Genomic DNA, 21,852 nt, shown 5'->3' with positions numbered 1-21,852 from the left:
TTCGAGAAATAATTAAATCTTTTTTGTGGTTTTGAGTGATTTTAAATACATTAAGATTAAAGAAAACAAATTGGCAGTAATTATCCATTTATGGGACCTGGAAATATTATTTCCTAGCAAATATCATAACTTGAAATTAAAAAAATAATTATTATTATTATAAAAATTTAGCGAATACTGTAAAATATTTCTTTGAACGTCATTCTTCTGAAACTTCTCATAAAATTTATCTTTGCAGATAAATCAAGATCCTGCTGCAGGTGATGGCCAATTAGGAGATGGTGTTATAAAAGAAAATCAACTCCCTGAACAAAATAAACCAGAAGAGTTTGATTTTGGAGAACTCTTCATTCACCAAGCGATTCACACAATTGAATACTGTCTTGGTTCTATATCACATACTGCATCTTATCTTCGACTCTGGGCTCTGAGTTTAGCCCATGCACGTACGGATAACATTATTTAAAATTACTGTCTATATTTGTTATGTTTAAGCTTTCTGTGTGCTTTTAATTATAATTTAATAGCTAGACTGACTTATTCACTTTGTTTTTACTATGATAATTTTGTTTGAAATTTAATAAACTCCATATTTTTCTGAAACTACGTAACAGAAAATTACATTAAAAAATTTCAGAAATTTACTAACACTTAAATTTTTCTGGCAAATATTTATTTACAGGTGATGCTTGTATAACATCTTTTGTGAAATTTCTTTTTCTCCAACAGAACTATCAGAGGTGCTGTGGTCAATGGTTTTGCGTCTCGGTTTAGCTGGAAGTGGAGGCTTTGCACTTTACCTGACTTTTGGTGCATGGGCAGTTTTAACAATTGGAGTATTACTTGTAATGGAAGGATTATCTGCATTTTTGCATGCATTACGTTTGCACTGGTAAGCATGTATTTCTTTCCATCCTTATAAATTTCGAGAGCTTTTAATTTTAAATGTTTGTTTGTTAAAACAGCATTTTTACTCACCAAAGTTATCTCGCTTTAGCATGCAAAAGAGGTTCACTTGTAAAAACATTTGACGAAAAATTAGATTTGATTGAACACAAATAAGTTGACATATTTTTTATCTCTATGTTTACTTATCCAATGTTTGCTGTTTTAACCGACAAAATCCACTTTGATTATTGCTAATCTAATTTTTTATTTTAGTCAAGTTGCTTTAATAGGGTTTCTTTTATCTATGTTCAAAAATATACGTAATGTTAAATTATATTAGAGCTATAGATCATTCCAAATTTACCCACGAAACGTTTAATGTCCCTCTGTTTCTTATGTGAAGTATGTTTAATTCTAGTTTTAACAAAATGAATAAACTTTAGTATTTTAATTTTTTGTGATTAATAATAGCATTATTTATAATATGTTTAGTTAAAACTTCATGCTTAATTTACTTTTAAAAAAGAAAAAAAATGAAAGGAAAAACATACTGGAAATGACATTAATATAACGTTTAAATTTTTGTCTTTGTACTATACTATATTTAAATACTATGGTAGTTAAATAATGTTTCCTTCACTTATCAAGTTCTGCTGTTAACTATTTTATAAACAATCAAACTTCTAATAGAGGAAAAATAGTATTTTTCAATTTTTTTTTTTTTTTTTTTTTTTTTTTTTTTTGTAGGTTAGTGCAAATAAAATTTATTTCCAATCATAATCTTGACTTTCTAAGCTAAATAAACTATCAAGCATGAAAAAAAAAATACATAAATAAAGATTTTTTACTAAATTTTCCATTGGACTAAATAAAGAGAAATAACTCTACTTTTGTCCAATCTGTAATAAAAAAAATGTAGGGTGTATTTGTTTCATAATATACTTCTAGCAGTATTGAAAATGTTCCCATTTTTTCAAAAGTGATGCACCCTGCATTTGTTGCTTTAGGTTAGATATGAAAAAAATTTCAGTCTAATTAAAAAACATAGTTTTTAAAATTTTCATTCTTTTTTTTGTTGTTATGTTGGTACAATTTATTTAGTTGTGTATTAAAATTTGAATAAATCTTTTCAACATATGAACTCTTAATTGTTAACCTTATACAGTTAAGTACAGAATCTAAGATTAATTTGTTGTTTGGAAAAAATGCTGTGTACTTCTTGAAGTATCAAGCAAAAGTTTAATTTTTAAATTTTGATATTAATTTAGTACAACCTTGCCTGATATCCATATATATATAATGTATGCCTTTTTTTAAAATATTATTTTGTTTTGTTTTTTTAAGGGTGGAGTTTCAGAGCAAATTTTATGGTGGTATGGGCTACATGTTTGTTCCATTTTCTTTTGAAACAATTCTTCAAGGAGCAGCAGCTGATGATTAACATAAATGTTTTGTGGAGATTATTTAAACTTTACTAGTGTGATTAATTTTAGTCGTTCAAAACGAGTTATTTATGTAAATTTAGAGAACACAAAAATTTGCATTTAAATGGTTTATTTATTTACAAAATGAATTGAGCTTATATTTCTAAGTTAGCTTCATTTCTAAATTTCTTTCTTTTATTGTCGCCAAATATTTATACTTAGAGATTTCTTTGTTGATTTTTATCTCTTTTTTTCCCCTTATCTTTTTCTTTGAAATTTTATTGCTACAATTTTCTTTTTTTTTTTTTTTTTTAAATATATATCAAGTAATGAGTAGTTAGTTTCTATAACAGCTTTAAAATCAAAGAGAAAACATGTCTGTCATAAACTGATAGTGAATATGGCTTTTATATTTGCCATGACGTCTATAACTTATTTGCATTTGTGTTACATGTATCTCATTTTTTTCATGGTGTTGCAATTTGCATTTGTTTTTGTATGAGTGATCTGTTATTAATGGACTTTTAAACTCAAATTTTTTTTTTCTTCTTTGTATTAGTGTTCATCCACATTGAAACCGATTCATTATAAAATCTAAAAATGATTTAAATCAAACTTTTCACTTCCCTCAACATATCTCTGCTTAGGAGGTACCTTCATTAGGTTAAAACCAAACATGTAAAAACTGAAAATCTCAAAAGTATTCTTTCCTGCTTTTTTCCCCCTAAGTTTTTGGGTAGGATTTCTTTCTTGGCTTTGATTCAACTACTTTCAAATATGAAATATTATTTACATTTGCTTTAAATGTAAGCAATTCCTGCTCTTGTGACATCTACTTTCCCATTTAATAAAATAAAATTAAATATATTAAAAGTGGAGCAGAAAGTAACATGAACAGTATTGGGGAAATTTAAAGGCCACAATTAGGATGGAATAAAGTAAGCAGTAAGAACTAAGAAATCCAAAAAATGTCAAAACTACAAGAAGATTAAAGACAAAGTTTCATGTTTAATTGCACAATAAAGCATATTATTTTAGAAAGGAATGAGGAGAACAAATTTATAAATAAATTTGTCTCAAACTAAATTAAGCTGATTGAGCCTTCCCAGAGCTTTTGATTTAGGGTTTACTAAAAAAAAGAAAAAGAAGATAGAATTAAAAATTTGTATGATTCCTTGAACTTCTTATTATTCATTTAACTTATTAAGTTTTAAGTTTAAAATTAATTTTGATGTATCAAAATGTCTTAAAAGTAGTGTTTTTAATTTATGAATCCCAATGTAATGAAGTGTATGGATTATTATTTCTGTGAAAGAATTAAGCTTGTCACCCAACTAAAACTTTCAGAAAAAAAACCCTTTTTTTTTAAAGGTTTTGTTATGGGAATTCAAAAGAAACATGAGGAGGAAAGGCACACATCAGTTTTAAATTAGAAAATAGATTTAGATTTTTAAAAGATATTATGAGTAATCATACGTAAGTTTTAGCTTGGATGTCATGAATGAAAAAAAATATTGAATATAGCATAATCTCTGTGTTTTCAAACAATCGAAGGAAGAAAAAATGTGATTTCTTTTTATTTGAACATGTTCTCACAAAAATCGTTTACAAAGTCAAGGCTTCCTTACTAAATTATTTTAGGATATTAATTTTTTTATAATATTACTATTGATAAAATTTGTAAAAGATGTAGTTTTATTTCCTGCCAAACAATCGTTTAAGGGTATTGAACTAAAATTCCACTTTTTTCCCCCTTTTTTTTAAATGAAAAGATTTCTCACTCATATTTTTAAAAGTTTTAGAACAAGTTAACTTAAACTTATTGGAAGGGAAAAAATCTCAAAACCTATGGTTTGCCATAAGAAAAACGTTAATTATAATGTCGGATTTTGCTTTAATATCCTTAAGAGTTTAAGATTTTGTTCTGATTTTTTGACAAGGACAATGCTTTGAAAAATTATAATTTGTGTGCCAATTCTTTTTTTATTTACTTTAATGAAAGCTTATTTCAATATAGTACCTGTTATAGTAATTAAACTGATAAAAAAAATTATTTCCTGTGTTCAAGATAAAGTTCATTCTTAAAATCAAATTAGTACCCATTGGCGCTAGCAATGCATATTTTTAATAATTATTTTACAGTGGATACTAGATATTTGCTATTATTTGTGAAAAATGTATTTGTCAGGGGTGAAATTTCTTTCAATTTTAAAGAAGCAATCTTCTTTTTAGTGTGGTATTTTTTTTTGATATTGCATTTAATAATCATAAAATTAAACTTTTTTTATTGATAAAAAATTAAAAGCATATTTTAAAACCTTAAAAATTTTGAGACGGAAAAAATAATTGTGCAATTTGTTTTCTTAAGAGATAATAAATATTAGCTGCAAGACCCGTTTGATAGGCATTTTCATTCTGCTTTTATAATTTTTTAAATAAATTATGCTTTTACATTTCACAGTGATATTTTTTTAGATCATTGAATAATGTTTTATTTTTTGTCATTTTAAGTGTTAACATGCATGAATATACTTAAAGATGCATGTATTCCATTTAAAGAACTATGCTTTAATAATGACTCTACCACTTTATAGCATTTATTAAACTTAAAACAAGTGTTTAAATAGATTGTCCAGCAGTTAATCGTCTGCTGTTTTTCTGTGTCGTGAATGCTCAATTTATTTCATTTTCTTTTTCCTGCAATTAGTTTGGAACCAACATTATTTACTCTTTTACATCCATTACAACTTGAATAATATGAGATGATTTGATGTAACTAAAAAAAATTCTTATGTTTCAATTATCACTAATAAGCAAACCCATTTTTAATTTAAGATCTCAACAATTATAGCCTTGTTTAATGATTTAACTTATCTTGATTAGTTACTAGTACTTTGTTTGATTGATTTATTTTACAGCGGTAACAGATAAGCTAGGTTTTTGATGTACTGATTTGAAAAATAATAATAGAATATAAACTCTGTATTTTTATTTCACTTACTGTTAAACTGTGTGCTATTTATAACAGTTAAATATATTAAGATTATTCTGTTACTTCCAACAGTTGTATATCTTTTAAAATAAGATTTAAATTGTTTGATATTTCTATCTATCTTATTATTTCTGGAACTGTTGCTTTGATGTTATCTGTATTACAGATATCATGCTTGTCTACTTGTTTTCTTCTTAATTTATTTTTCTCTTTCCAAAAAAAATTCTTAAACCACTGGCTGTTTAGCAAATGGACAAAATTAGGAGAATGTTTCTCCCTAATACTCTATTTCCTTCTCTAATAACATGGAAAATCCGGTTTTGCTATGCAGAGAAGACTGCAACTTAAAATACGATTTTTTAGGTGCAGAACCATCAGTGGGTTAAAAAGATTTTCTTATCTTTGCATTCAAACCTTAATAAATTTACAAGCTCATAAAGCAATGCTCAATAAATTTTCCTACAATGTTTATGATTTAAAATATAACTACCAGAGACTATCATGTGGTAGTCTATATTAGACTTATCTTGTAGAATAAGATATTATTGAGAGATATTATTAATAATATATTGTTATTAATATCTTATCAGTTGCATGGCAAGAAATGATTCATAAAATTATCAAACAAGGTCTTTAAGGCTAGAAGTTTTAGAAAACATTTTAAAATCATCTTCAAAAATAAAATGTGAAAGAAGGTTATATTTTTTAAAGATTATTATGAAATAATTTAGATTTGTGCATTGCTTATTGTTTGAATATAATGTAATAATTTCTATATAAATAACTTTGCAGGATGTTAATTTCTTTACAAATATTTGTTTTGTCTTGCTTTAACAGCTAAACGTACAATTTCTCTTTAGATTAGAATAAATAAGATTTTGTTTTCTGATTTAATTGTATATTTTATTGTAAATAATGGTTTTCATTTATTTATGCAATTTTTCATGTTGATTGTGTAATTAAGAATGCTAATAAATAGAACTGCAATCAAAACTGTGTCTGTTTTATTATTTACCAAAAATGTTTGGTAATTCAGGAGAAAAAAATGAAAAAACTCAACTGTTTCACATTGTTGGATTTTTTATGGTAATTAATATTTTCAACAAATGCAATTACAAATCTAGCAATTTTTGGGACTCATCTGTTTCATTTGATTTTAAAAAATGGTCGATTCCAATCAACAAATCGTATGGATTTTTTTAATGGTGAATTGAGGAATCGTTCAAAAAATTACTTTTGTACAAAAATGTTAAGCTGCATATTAACTATGCTTTCGTTTCGAGATTATTGAAGCATAACTTTGCCTTTATTTGATCAAGATTTAAACCAATTAGCATTTGTTTATTTGATTAAGATTTAACAGGGATGAGATTCTTCCGCGGATTCGCGGATTTCCGCTTTTCCTCAGATTTTTCCATTTTTCCCGCTAATTTCCGCCGAAATTTTTTTTTTTTGCACAAGTTAAAATATTTTATGAGGAATTTAATTTTCCGCTTAGCGAAATTATTGAAGTCCTCATTCCTTCCTCTGAAGTTTCTCTAAAAATCATTTCCTAGGGATAAAACTGGTTGACCTTTATACAGGGATGAGATTTTTTTCGCTTTTTTCTCTCGAATTTCAGCCTTTTTATCAAAAACTCAGATTCTCTAAAAGTTTCGTTTTTTTTTATTTATTTATTTATAAATATCCCGTTTTTTTTTTTTTAAAAATTCAGTCGTTGAAGTCAAATTATTATATTTATTTAAGATTTTCAAAGAAAAACAGAAAATTCAAACTACGTCCTAGCTGCTAATCCTTCCGCATGTTTACTTATATTAGCTATTTTCTCCGATTTCACGCATAGAAAATAAGATTTTCCGTATTTTTTATCCGTCGGCCGGATAGCTCGTATTTTCGTAATTTAGACGTCGCTGCTTCTTGTATTCTGGAGAGAAAGCAAACAAAGAAAGCAGAAAAAAATAGAGGTGGATTTGTGGTGAAAATATTTATTTGCTCATTCAATTAATCTTGTAAATTTTTATTTATTGTGTAAACAAAAAACAATTCAAACAATCCTTTTAGAAATCCCAAGTCCCGACTCTGCAAATATCTCGATTTTTATTCACGCGATTTTAATATCAATAATCGATTTTCGTATTTACCTGATTTAAAAGTTCCGCATTGCAATTCTTATTTACGCTTTTTAAATATCGTACATTATGACTCGTATTTACGAGATTTAAAAATCTAATATCGTGTTTTGTATTTTTGCATTTTTCAAATCGCGATTTTATTATCAAACATCGATTTTCGTATTTACCTGATTTAAAAGTTGAACGTTGCGATTCTTATTCAGGCCATTTAAATATTGAACATTGCGATTCTTATTTACGAGATTTAAAAAACCAATTTCGCGATTTGTATTTACGAGCTTTTAAAACCCTATGTAGCTAGCTTAAAATCCAATGTCGTGATTCGTTTTTGCAGTTGTAATATCGCGCAATTTTAAAATTATGCATCTTGATCTAAAAATTACGCATCATGATTTGTATTTTCGCATTTTTTAAATTCGATGTAGAGTTTCATATGCACGTGATTTAAAAGCCTCATATCGGGATTTATAATCACATGGATTACAAGTTGAAACAAAAATTAGACAAAAAAAGTGCGATTTATATATATATATATATATATTCTTGGATTTCCTCTTTTTTACTTTCTGACTACTCTCATCCCTGATTTAAGCCAATTGATATTATAATGAGTTTTTGATGCAGCATTACTATAATAATTTTCTACACATCGATATCAAACTATGAGTTGTTAAGTGCTCCCTTAATCAAATTATGCTTAAATAATAACTTAAAATAATATTTTTCTAATCAAAATTAATTCCTTATTATTTTGCTATAATATGTGCTTTTATTATAGTTAAATCAAGCAAAATATACCTTTATTTATTATATTTTTTTTTTTAGTTTTGTTGTTAGTTGAGCCATTAGAAGATGACCTAATTTTTTAAAAATAATATTGCTCTGATTTTTTTTTCTTTTTCGGCCTACCAAAAGACCTGAGTGGAAGCGCAGGACATTTTGTAAACACTGTATAAAATCTATTAACTTTTAACTGAAAAATCTGCACTGGAAATGTAAAAAATAAAGTATATTAGTAAATTTTTGATAAAATAGTTTCACTTTATGTGTTATCGCTGCTTCCTTATTTAAAAAAAAAAAAAATCTTTGTTTTTTTCATAGTGTAAAACTTATGTTTTTGAGGCTACTTTCATCTATAAGCTTACATAGTGGCAAACAAATTCCAATTGCTACAACCTATAAATAAGCTGCAAAATTAAAAACTTGATTTAGATTGCCGAAATGATTTTTATTATGCCAAGATATGAGATTCAAATCATATTTAATTGGATTCCTGAAAACACCGTCACGCGCATGTGTCGAATCTGATTTGTTTCTGAATCAATAAATGCCACAATTTATCTACGATTACGTCACTTGCAGGTATATCCAATTAAAGCTAAAATAATTTCAATGTATTTTCCATTTATTATTGTTCGTTGTCCTTCCCGGTGGCTTTACCTAATTAGATTTAGCGAAACACGTTATAGTAAGCTTACCCCATCAAAATGAAAATTAACTTCATTCAGTATGATTTGGCATAATGCTGTTGCCACATCGATGTTGGAGACAGCTCACGATATTTTACATTTATCACAATCAAGCATTTTTCGTTTGTACTTGTACCTTCGAGGAACCTTAAAAGCCTCTTTCTACAAAATCTATAATTAAACTGAACTGTATTGACTCAGTTTTAATAGGCACCAAATTTACTCATAAAGCGCCAATTACTATAATACCAGTAGCGCATATTACCAAACATAATTAAGCATCATTGCCGTGAATAATAGTATGGTTATTATTTTACGTATCTCCTAAACAAATTAGTACCATTTCTCCATCAATTTTTTCTTTTTAATACGTAGCTTACTGTTTTTTTTATTTGCATTTATTACCTAAGTTATTTGAACATCATTGGCGTCAAAAATAATAAAACGTTTTTTTTTTCATTTTTCTCCTAAACAAATTAGTATTATTTGCTTAATTAATTTTGCTTTGCAGTGCAGAGCTTATTTTTATTTTTTTTAAATTACAATTAGTTCCTACCACCAAAATTAATTTAACATCTTTGGCGTTAAAAAAGGCATAGAGCTTTTTACTTTTCTCTGAAACGATTTCCATTCTTTTCTTTCGCTATTCAATTACTAGCTAATTTCAGAATTACATAAGGATCATTTGCATCGATAAGAGTTGAGCAATTTTTTACGCATCTCTTAAATGAATTAGTACTATTTTTCTATATCCTTTGGTTTTTAGTACAATGGTTTTTTTATTTCAAGTATTTCCCATTATCAAACGTAATCAAGAATCATTGGCGTCAATTATATGAAAATATTTTGCATTTCTCCTAAATGAATAAAAACTATTTTTCCATTAATTTGACTTTTAAATGCATATTTTTTATTTCAATTACCGCTGATTTTATATTGTTTAGTTTTAAAAAAAACACGTTTTAAAGACATGACTACAAATAAAAGGATATAAAAAAATAGCTTTAGGAATACTAATCTGATAACATAGTCCTTTTATCCCACTACGTTTATGTTGATTTTATCTGACATAACGAATAAAAACAAGTGAATGTTAAAGAACGTGCAATAAACTCCTGGCAGCTATCAAACAGTAAAATTCACTGATGTTATGTAAAAAATTATAATGATTTAACAAAGAAACGTAAAACTAATGATAATGTTTTAAAAAAATATATAGAATTGTACACAGTTTAATTTTTATCGTCATAGCAATTTCTAAGCCAATAAAAAAAATTCCATTTTTCAAAGGTGTCTCTCGAACGATCTAATTAAAAAGTTTTGTTCCAATGTCGATCTTCTCCGTTCTTCGAACTATCAGTATAGTATAACATTTTATCGCTCTAGTCAAATATTTTAGGAGTCTATAAAGAACAAACAGACATTCATTTTTATATACATAGATGAGCGTATTACGTATTAATTTAAATTTTTTAATGTAAATTCTCAAGCAAGAGAAAACATTCCACAAAATTAAATTTTTGAAAATCACTCTTAATCAGGAAATTATAGCCAGCTTTTCGATCCGTTTAGTTTTAGACCAATTATGCCATTAGAATACCCCATATGAGAGGGTACATTGAATAAAGTACAATGTAATTTCTGGGAAACGAAGTAAATGGGCAAAATAGCCCCAAACAACCATTTAAAGAACTCTGCTTCCTTTTAATGTCCACAAAAAATTTAAATGAATACATTATTATTTAAATAAAGACACAAATTTGAAAAGACTAACTAATAGATACTTCCAAAAAAATTAGCCTTGGTATCTAAATATAAAATTTAATCTTTACTAAAATTCAGTAAGGTAAATAGTAAACTCAAAAATCAGAATTGATGTTGACAAGGAAATTTAATAAAAAACAATAAAATTAATTAAATGATTTTAACCTGTTTCAAACAGTGGTCCGAAATAAGACACTACAAGTTTTGAAACTACTGTAGTCGCTACTTTTTTCGTTGTAGTGTAGTGTGCCACTTTTTAAAAAAAAGTAGTATTGTGTTGTGGGATAGAAAAAAAACAGTAACTAGGTAGCGATTCCTGGAAACTACTTTTGACGATGGTTTATCAAAACAAGGCTCTAACTCAACTAATTTTTCGAATTGGATGGGTACAAATCTTTGCGAGTCTATCAATTGATGCAATGAAAATGACCCTGCGGCAGCAGCTGAGCGTTATCAGGAATTACGTATAACTAATATTTAAAATAGCCATTACGAAAACTAGATCATTAATTATAATTACTTTGGTCTCACTTTCACATGCGAATGTACACTCGTGTAACATTTATGCTGTTTAAAAGAAAGGGAACGTATTTTCAACATACTTAATTTCTTAGAGGGAAATAAAAGAGCATTAAACAATTAAAAAAGTTTCAGATAATTTCGCATTTCTTAAATTGAATACTGGTTGTCGATTGAAAAATTGAAGATCAAATGAACAAATTCGAATTTTTTTTTTTTTTTTTTTTTGAAATAACAAACTAGCTTATGTAAACAGAAATAAATATTTCTTAATAACTATTAATATTTAATATAAGTTCGCCTCCTTTAAGTAGTGAAGCAGTTACTAAATTCCAAAGTAGTTTGCAGGTCTTACATTTAAAAAAAAGTAGTTGTAGTTAACTACATTTATAACGAAGGAGTTGTAGTAAATAATGTAACTTCAAAAATAATGTAGATATTCCGACCACTGGTTTTAAAATATATTTTGAATCTGCTGTTTATGTAAATTTCATTTTTATCATCAATGCCATGTAAGCAATTTATTTCAAAAGAAGTTTACTTATGATTAAATTTTCATTCTTTAATTTTTCTTGAGAAATAAAATTAAATTAATATTAAACGATTTAAATTTTATTTTAATAGAGTTATATTTCAAAAAAAAATTTTTTTATACTGGTTCTTACTGAAATAAAGATTGCATGACACGACCGAATAAGAACAAAATGTTATACCAAACTAAATAAATAAAGTTTTCTAACTTATACTTTTGCAACCTTTTAACGAAACTCTTAAATTGCAAAACCAATATTCTTCCTCCAACTCTAATGATATAATTATACTGCTTAATTTTCTTTGATTTCCTCTTTAATGTATATAATAAGTTCTTTTAATATGATTTATACACGCAATAAAGAATTACCTAAACTGCGTATCATCTGAAAATTTGTTTCGAGTGCTTTTTCGAATTAAAACGTCAATAATTGTTCTCAAAGAACATTTATTTCTAATCGATGAGTCACTAGAAGGTCAATTCCTTATTAATAAATACGCAGAAAATTTCGTATATAAATAAGTTTTGACAACGAAATTTCATAAGAAAGCTTCGTCAAGATTGTTCTGAATAGACTCGTTTTGTTCGATACCGAACAGTTCAAGATGCCTCCCGCTATAACCATGTACAACTTTCCCATGAGCCCTCCTTGCAGAGCAGTGCGTATGACAGCGAAAATACTTGCCATAGATTTGAAACTTGTAGACTTGGATCTCTTTAATAAGGAGCACAAGAAACAATGGTTCGTAAATGTAAGTAGAAATTTAATTCAAATTAGTTTTAAAAATTCAATTTTTTTATTTTACTTGTAATGTGCAATTTTATATGTAAAAAATGCTCTAAACCACATAAATGTCATTGGAATTAGTATATAATTTTAGTTGAATATGCGTAAATTACAATGCACTATTAAAAGAGATTGTCTTTTAACCATTAAAAAAGAAAAAAAAAATCATCGTCTGCCAAATTTTATATAGTAACTGTAAAATGCTATTCCTGAACTGTAAAAACATTTTGTAAAGTTGCTACTAAACCAAAAAATATATTTAAAAAAAAAACTTTCATTTTGAGACTTAATTGGGTTTGAAACAAAATATTCTGAAAGTTTTGATACCAATATTGGTGAAACTGAGACGATGGTTAAGAACTTTTTCCAGCTCCGTGAATGATCGAAATCAAGAGAATGTGACTTTCACCGGTGAATGACATAGTCGCTTTGGTGAATGTCCAAAATATTTGTTATATCCGATTTGATATTAATTTATTCGTAGTCATTATTACATTTAAAAGACATTTTAATATCTGCTGAGGATAAATTATTAGAAACATCAGTGTTCGGAGTACCGGTTAAATGTATACTGGGCCGAAGCACTTGATCTTAAAAATCATTGATGTAGGGCATACCGGGCAGTGGTACTGAACCATAAAAATAAATTGATGTAGGGCAGGCAAATGTATACCGGGCAGTGTATAAGTCTTGTAGCAGAATATTCTGTTTTATTCCACTGTGCAGCTGCACAATGGGCAACTATTAACAACTGCCTTTGCAACCAACGGAAAAAGCCTGATTGAAACATGTCATCACAATTTTGATCATTAGGAAATGGAATGGCTCCTCCTCTTTGGTAACCTGACTACTTGCTTGTGAAGTCAAGCACTTTACGGTAGAACAATTTAACGAGAACCGATACCGTTCACCCTCGTTCCATTCGCAGGCTAATCAAAGAAGTCACCCACCCGCTCTCTGAGCCCAGCCAGTAATGCTCGACCCAAGAATATATAATGTGAGCACTTATATATTCTTTGGCGCGACTTCGCTAATCTACTCGGAATCGTGTCTTACTATCATTTCACAGTAGGGACGAAAGAGATAAGAAATTTCTTTTCAAGAGCCATGTTATGCTAGTGGTCCCCAAACTTTTTAGTTGTTATTCTTGACTAAAATTTTAGTTCAAATTCTTCTGACCCGCGAAGGAATACTGCGATAATATGAAGCAAAGAAACAAGATGTGATAAAGCGCGATTCGCCTTAATGTCCGTGTTATATAGAATAAAACTTTTGCAAAAACTAAATGCCGCTATCACATAGAAACACTTTTTAAACTTGGGGAAAACATAGGTTTTATGAAGAAAATTTTTTTTTATCTAGTTTAATTAAAAATATAAGTTTACTAAATAATTGTGTGAGCATGATGAAATAACACGTTATCATCCTTAATGTATCCTTTTGATTAAAAAAATCCTTTTTTGATTTTTCTTTTTTAAAAAAAAAGAAAAGGAAGAAAAAAACAATGTAAATTATTTTTTAATAAATTTAAAAAAAAAAAAACATAATTCTTCAACTGCTACGTTTTTCTGATAATTGTAACGAAACGTAAAAATTTTGACGTCTAAAAAAGCTAACTTTTGAACCCTCAGAAATGTTATTTTTTAATTTTTTAGCAGTAATATAAGTTTGTAAAGTTAAGAAAATTCCAAAAATTTGTTCAATGAAAAAAGAAAAGATTATGATCAGATAGATTCTCACACATTAACTTTGAGGTGTAGAACGTAGATAAAATAATTTAGTAGTCTAATTAAGAACCGGGTAAGCATTTTTTAACTCGAAAAATTTAGAATCTTCTAATTTTAAAATTTTCACTTCTCAAAAGCTAAACGAGCGATTATGGTCGAATTTTATCTCTTAAAATTAAAATATTTCAAATGATGCATAAATTCGTATACCATTTAACTCAAAATTTGTTGGATCCTTAATTAAACTATAAAAAATAGTTAAAAAAAGGTATTTATCCGTAGCATAATCTTTGAATAAACATATTTTATAATTGAGTACTAACGCTTTTTTTGTTGGCATAAATAGATATGCTAAAATAAACAATAAACTCAAATTTTCGACTATTTTCTGACCAAACTGTTGCGACCCTTTTTTGAAAGTTTATAACTTCTTCGGATTCAAAATTGAAATAGAATAAAGAAATGGAAAAGTTGCGAGCCATAATTGAAAGGTTTCTGCTTGCTAACACAATTCTCCGGAGGCGATGGTGGGGGCGAATTTCTTGCAACTTTAAGGTTCAAAACATGAATCTTATTTCCGTTTAAATTGAATTTTAATATCATAATAAAGTTTAAGATGTAATAATTTGCGTGATAATATTGTCAAGCTAGCGTTTTATTACTATTTATTTAAATATGAGTATTATGGTTCTACACGGTCACAACCCTTCTAAGCAAAGCTAGACACGACAATTTCATTTCCCGGGTCAATTAAAAATTCGATATATTTTTTGCTCTTACATCCCCAGTCATATACGTAAAAAGAATTTTTATCGAACATGTCGATGGCAGTCTTTCACGAAAGAATATTGGATGTTGAAAATATATATTTGCCGATAATAATGAATACATCTGATAATAATGCTTTTTTGTTAGTACTACATTTACATTTATTTAAACTTATTAACTCTTTATTACACAATTATTTAGCACTTATTCATGCTTAATGCTTTTATGATACTATTAATGATAATGTATTATTAATGATACTTATTACTTAGTACTTATTACTTATTTATTTATTAGTATTAGTATTAGTACTTATTTATTAATAATGCTTAATACTTCTGATTCATACTTAAAATCATTGTTGTAGATAATGATGTAATTAATTTTTTTTCGACAGATAAATAATACATAGAATCTTAAAGTTTGGCTATTTAAAAATTTCACTCGGACTTGTATTTTGTAAGCTGATAAGTCCGACTGAACTGACTGGCTAGATATGCAAATACTTTGGGATTTTTCAAACTCTGTAACATTGTAGTGTACGCAACCGTAAGAACTACGAAGTGCAAAGATTTATATAATTTCTATAGAATTTCTATAGAATTTCTATGTCTTATTTACTGTTTTGAACCATTCAAAAATATTTGCACATTTTTTAACTCACCACATGTGCGGTAAGATAGGATTTTTTGTTTTTCAGATAAATCCCAACTGCTTAGTTCCTACGATTGACGACAAAGGATTTTATTTAGGAGAGAGGTACGTCATTGAAGTTTTTAATGTTATTTTTATAATTCTTTATTTTATAACCGGGGTAAACCAGCTGATCCGATTCCAACTACCAATGTTCAACTCCGTAGCGTGATAATTTTTTTAACCCAATCCGGAAAACAAGGGAACTCCTGGATCTAGAGAGAAATTTGCCTTCGTGGAGGACTTCTTGATGCAACTAGCCCGCAGTTGAGTTACATGGAAAGGAAAACCACGAGAACCTCCCACGGTTAACCTGACGGCAAGGGGACTCTAACCCAGGATCCGTCTACCACAGAAGAAATTTTACGTCAGCACGGTGGTCGATGCAAGCCGAGTGCGGAATTCGTATCGACCAGCCATCGCTGGGTTTCGAACCGGTCACCTCATTGGGAGACAGGTGCTCTATCACCTGAGCCACCACGGCTCTATTAAGGCAAGTTTCTACCATGGCTCTGATTTTTCATAGTCTTCTGGGTTGGGTCAAAATTACAAGGTTAAGAATATTGATAGCAATACCGGTGATAAAATAAAACGAAACTGTTAACATTAGTAAGAAGTAGACAGAAAGAAGAAAATAATTATTACAAGAAAAAATTGAACAGAAGAAAAAGGAACACAAGCTTTCGTAATCGGGATCGTATTCACCACATTGCTATTTAAATTACTTTATATAATAGTATATGGAAAATCGACGAGGTACACAATAAATTTATTTCTGGTTTATTTTAAAAATATGTCGTAGATGATTGATATTAATCCTTTCGAATCGAAAAACGCATGTTACCTAACATTTTAGTAAATTTCAGAAAACCTGCCTTAAAATGTGTTAAGAAAGGCTTGTTAAAAAGCTGTTTTTTAAAAATTTATTTTCCCTTTGAAACGCAGATCTTTAATGAACATTGTTAGCATTTTCAGTACTACCCTTAATATTGTCTTTCACTAAATTCTTTATTTTTATGCTTCCTGTGCTTTTTAAAACCAAAAGTAAAGCTTTTTTTTTTTTTTTTTTTTTTTTACAGTTAGCTTTTAATAACTCCCCATTAAACACAAGAGCATCTATTAATTAAGTTAACGCACAGCATTAGTTTATCTAATAACAGTTTGTTTTATTTGCTTAATATATTTTGTAATTAAACAATTCCATCAAAACCTGTCTGGACATACTTATAAGATGAACTCAGACTTCCTTTAAAAAAAAAAATTTTTTTTTAAAAATTCCATTTCTCATGACCCTTGAAAATTTATAAACATTGTTTGTTTTAGCATTGCAATCATGCGCTACTTGATTGACCAATACGCACCGGACCATGCTTTATATCCAAAAGATATTAAGAAGAGAGCTATCATTGATTGGCTGCTTGATTTTAACATAGCAACCCTGTTTAAGGCCTTGGCTAGTTATTTGGTAAGATTTTTAATGTTTCTCATAAAATATTTCGTTTAGCATTTTTAATATAGCCTGGCAACCGTGGAATAATCCAAACTTTCTTTCTAGATAGTTAACACGAAAACGGTGAATTTTATACAATTGCAATATAGTTTCCTGACTTTTTATTCATATACGGTGAAGTTTTGTGATTCTTATTTCATTCCATTACTACAATACAAAATGTTTCCGGTTAAACGCTTTCAATAAATCTTTTTAGTATCCCTTTTAAAAAATAAAATAATAAGGGATGGGATACACATTGGGGATCTAAAATACATATTTATGCGAGGCGGAAAACAACGATATAGAAATATGAAAAAACACTATCGGCTATCGAACTGCCTACTGGTGGCGTAGAGCAGCGGAACCTATCTCTACTTATGACAATACCATTAACGTGTGGATTGCCACAGGAGAAGGAAGCACGTTAATTTCTGTCTTGATTTTCAATTAGATCAAAAACTTTTAAGTTAGGAAACTATATGGAACTGAAAACTGCATTGAAAATAGTACCAAAAGGAAGCGTCTGCAAAATTTTTAAAAAAATATTTGTGAGAAGTATGAAAAATCGCAAGAATGGGGAAAATATCAATCCATGAACCCATGAAGGTCAATCCATGAAACCGTTCTCTATCTCTCTGCATATATATGTAGAGAGAGATTATTATTATCATGATAATTGTTATTTTTAGGAAGATGTAATGTTCAGAGGCCAGACTCCAAAACCTGAAAGAATGGACGAGTTCAATCAGAAAGTGGCTATACTGGAGGAATTTTTGACTCGTTCCCCATACGTTGCAGGTGACCACATGACAATCGCTGACCTATCAGTCATCACAAGCCTGGACTTCGCAGAGATTGTGAGTAATTCTGTCCCACTTCACTGAGCAACAGTTTGTATACATCAATACTATTTCATATTTCATTAAAAAAAATCATGAAACAGTACATCCCAAATTACATCCCTTTTAATTTTATATGCTGCTTGTAGTTTTCTCTGTTGTTTCTTTAATATTTACACCAATTATGATTAAAAATGTTTAAAACTTAATGTTGAATTTGTAAATAAGTTTTTCTGAAATTGTAGAAACTTTGCCAACTTATCCATTATGCAGAGTAAGTTGGTATGGCATAATGATTTAATAGAATCAACTGAACTAAAATTAAATTCGCATTATTACTGATTAAATAAAAACTTCAATTACTAAACGAGTTTTAGTAACTAAAATTTTAGTTTAAACACGATCATTTTAATGAAATTTTTTTTAATTATTTACCTGCAAAAAAGCAACTGTCATTGTTGATTATTATTAGGAAAAAAAAATCGCTAAATGAAAAGTTCAAGTGAAACTAACATATACTCTATTCCAACAACTAGTTAAAAGCACTTTAAATATTTTAGAGCTTCTCAGAAGGAAATATTTAACTGATCCAAGAAAAGAAAAACTTCATAATAGGCAATCCGGAAAATTGCCCACATCTCTCTGTCTAAAAAATATCGTCAGATGTTCAGCCTGGTTGGTAGGGCACTGGGCCCATGTCCAAGAGTTCGTGGGTTTGATCCCCTCCGGCTGAAGACTCCCCGTGTAGTAAATGGTGACTGATGCTCGTTAAATCTGTCGAGTCGCAAAGTCCTCCATGTTCCCGTAACAAATCAATACCTCTGGGGCCAGGAGTTTCCTTGTCCTCTGGATTGGTTCAAAATTACAAGGCTACGGAGTTGAACATTAGTAGTCGTAAACTCAAAATTGGGTTGGTTGTTCAACGACGGATAAAATAAAATAATACTAATACTCTTTATGTTTACTTACTAATAATATATACAGGGATGAGATTTTTCCGCTTTTTTTCACTTTTATCTCTTGAATTTCAGCTTTTTTTTTTTTTAACAAAAATTTAGATTTTCTAAAAATTTCACTTTTTTTTTTGTAAGTATTCCGCTTTTTCAGAAAATTCACTGATTTTCAAAGAGAAGCAGAAAATTCAAACTACATAGCTACCAATCCTTTCTAATTTTTATTTTAGTATATTTTTCCCCCTTTTACACGCAGCAGATAAGATATTCCAAATTTTTAACCCGCCCTCCAGATAGATCCGATTTTCGTAGTACAAGCGACGCTGCTTCTGACAAGCCTTTTAGAGGTCCCAAGCCTGGAATGCTGTTATTTATGCCATAAAATGCAAAATTCTTATCAAATAAAAAACAATAATCTAAACATTTGCTGATTGTCATGTAATTTTTTAAACTAAAATAGCAATTTTTGTATGTTAAGGAGTTACTATATATTTCTACTTCACTGTTATTGATATGTTTCAGAGGGCTCTTGTTAGGTTAGACAATAATATGAACATAATGATTCGGTCCATTGTTAAAGTTTTTTTTCTTCCAATATAATTTAAAAAGTAATATTACTGATATATTTGCTATAAATCACATAACAGTATTTATTTAAAGAAATGAAATATTAATGTATATTCTCAGTTTTAATTTGCTAAACCAGGTAGTTTTTCAAGTAATAATTGTTTCTTATGTGAACTGAGGAAAAATATAATTTCCAGCTTTATTTTTTCAATTGGTAATTTTTATTTTCACTAAATGTTAAGTATCAATGAAATCATTTATATAATAATAGATTAGTACACAATTGTATGTCAACACGTTATTTATTACCTTAAACTGTCTGGAATTTATTATTAAAGGGTTGCGTTTGTGTAAAATTTACTATCGTGGAAGTTCAGCTTTTTTGCCTTTTGGCTAATCTCATCCCTGTATATATATATATATATATATATATATATATATATATATATATATATATATATATATATATATATATATATATATATATATATATATATATATATATATATATATATAATATACATACAACTGCAACTTGCATCTTTTTATGGGTTAAGGGGTTAACTTTTTCTTCGCAAAAAATAGTATTTTGTGAGTGCATAACCTAAAATAGTGAAAATTTACTTACTTCATATACTTGAATGCTCTTATTTACAGGGTGTCACCGTTTTTTTTATGCAGTTTTTTAATTCTTGACAAATTAAAGTGAAAAAAGTATGCACACTGAGCGTCACAATTAAATATTTAAGCTAAGGAAAAAATAAAAACGCAATCGAAATCTAACGAATCACAACTCAAAAAACCGAGGCTAAATCTATCAAAACCGGTTTGATTGCTAGAGAAATCTCAAAGAAGTTGGGAAGTCTAAAGGAGTATTTAGAAGCTTCTTCACGTTAAACCAGGCATTCAAACTGTTTTTGACGTTTTTTCTCCCAACTTTTTAACCATTGATGCGATCAATTTTAATAGTATTATTGTTTTTTCCTTGCTTAAATATAAATTTTTGCACCCTGATATGTCTACTTGACCATGCAGAAAATTACCTAAAGAAAGAAAAATTAAATAAATGAAAAAAAAAAAAAAAAACTCTTTCCTTTCCGTTAATGACATTAGTTATTCTCAAAACAAACAAAAATTTCTATAATTTTTTTAAAATTAAAATAGCGCATGGAAAAGTTGTTAATAGAGTTGACAAGATTTCATATCAGTTAAAAATAATTAAAGCCTATCACTAACAAAAAAGAGTGTTTAATAAAATCCATCAAAGCTGTATAGCAATTCTTCATAAAATAAGTATTAAATATGTGTTGTATCAATTACAATGTACTGGAATGTGTTATATATAATGAATTCTTGTAAATAATTATTAAATCTTTTCAGGTTATGGACCACAGTTATTCTGATTTTCCGAAAGTCGAAGCTTGGATGAATAAGTTGAAGAAAGAAATTCCTGATTACAAAGAAATAAACGTAAAGGCACTGAAGAACATAAAAGAAAACCACAATTACAAAAAGAATTGAATTTTATAGCTCAAATGAAAGAATTGAAAAGGAAAAAAAACTTTATTTGTTAACGTTAGTATCAAATAGTTAGTAGCTAATTATATTTACTTATTAGAATATTAAAAGTAGTCGAAAACTTATAACGTGTTTCCTTATTTTCATTTTCTAAAATATCGCAGCACACTCTCGTTTAACAAAAAAAAAACATCAGACTCCCAACTAAGACAAACACCTTTTGCTAATTTGAACTTAATACGTATAGTACTTAATTGAATTATTAATAATAATGATAATTTTAATTGTTAATGGCAGTTTTAATGATATTTTTATAGAACAGAACTTATTACTTATAGCATTTAATTCAACTTATTATACGTTGTAATTACTTGAACTTATTTAGGATCATGGTACTAATATGAACTTAATACACATTGTACTGAACCGAACTTTAAGTACATAATATTTAATAAACATAATACTTAATAGACTTTTTAATACGCATAATACTTTCTGTAAGTGTTATTAAAATGTATTAATAAAACCCATCTCAATCCCTTACTCTTTCTTTGTAAGGGGTGCAAAAAAAGAAGTAATAAGTAAAAAAAAGTAATTAACCCTTTATATCACCGTGTTGCATATCTGCAACATACACAAAAAGCCTACGTCTTTGCCCCAACAAATTTTGAAGGACGATTTCGGCGATTGTCGGCCAAAACCAGCGCGCCAAGATGAAATTCGGCACTGGCCTAATTGGGCTAACAAAAGAATCAGATGCAAATACCCAAAATGCAAAAGATTTACAC

The 21,852-nt window shown here is 28.2% G+C and overlaps 2 protein-coding genes across 4 annotated transcripts in view; both read left to right on the top strand.

Moving 5' to 3' along the window:
- Positions 1–3,457, top strand: part of Vha100-1 (V-type ATPase subunit a family protein Vha100-1) — a 30,076-nt gene extending 26,619 nt beyond the window's left edge. For both annotated transcript variants that reach the window (XM_043046578.3, XM_043046577.3), the window contains exons 18-20: positions 239–446; positions 730–892; positions 2,233–3,457. In XM_043046578.3, coding sequence (XP_042902512.1) covers positions 239–446; positions 730–892; positions 2,233–2,329 — 468 coding nt within the window. In that variant the 3' untranslated portion in view covers positions 2,330–3,457. The remainder of the gene's footprint in view (positions 1–238; positions 447–729; positions 893–2,232) is intronic.
- An 8,752-nt stretch (positions 3,458–12,209) lies between these two features.
- LOC107446054 (glutathione S-transferase 1) lies at positions 12,210–21,192 on the top strand. Of its 2 annotated transcripts, none has more exons than XM_043046580.3 (5): positions 12,210–12,472; positions 15,703–15,761; positions 17,019–17,160; positions 17,877–18,077; positions 20,927–21,056. In XM_043046580.3, the coding sequence occupies exons 1-4, from the start codon at positions 12,326–12,328 to the stop codon at positions 18,069–18,071; spliced, it is 543 nt and encodes a 180-aa protein (XP_042902514.1). In that variant the 5' UTR covers positions 12,210–12,325; the 3' UTR covers positions 18,072–18,077; positions 20,927–21,056. The 2 variants fall into 2 exon arrangements, with proteins under 2 accessions (XP_042902514.1, XP_015916073.1); XM_016060587.4 differs by having other exon boundaries at positions 12,239–12,472; positions 17,877–18,044; positions 20,927–21,192.
- The last annotated feature ends 660 nt before the right edge of the window (positions 21,193–21,852 follow it).

Source organism: Parasteatoda tepidariorum, chromosome 6, assembly GCF_982258835.1.
Source record: "Parasteatoda tepidariorum strain Cologne lab strain chromosome 6, Ptep-v5.0, whole genome shotgun sequence".
Taxonomy (NCBI): domain Eukaryota; kingdom Metazoa; phylum Arthropoda; class Arachnida; order Araneae; family Theridiidae; genus Parasteatoda; species Parasteatoda tepidariorum.
Note: the sequence above shows the minus strand (reverse complement) of the source record. Positions and strands in the feature narration are given on the sequence as shown.

Excerpts from the sequence above, each read along its gene's own strand:
- LOC107446054 (XM_016060587.4), top strand. The coding sequence starts at position 12,326 with ATGCCTCCCGCTATAACCATGTACAACTTTCCCATGAGCCCTCCTTGC. Across the intron at positions 12,473-15,702 it reads AGAAACAATGGTTCGTAAAT|ATAAATCCCAACTGCTTAGT; the intron begins GTAAGTAGAAAT and ends TTTGTTTTTCAG. Across the intron at positions 18,045-20,926 it reads GCCTGGACTTCGCAGAGATT|GTTATGGACCACAGTTATTC; the intron begins GTGAGTAATTCT and ends AAATCTTTTCAG.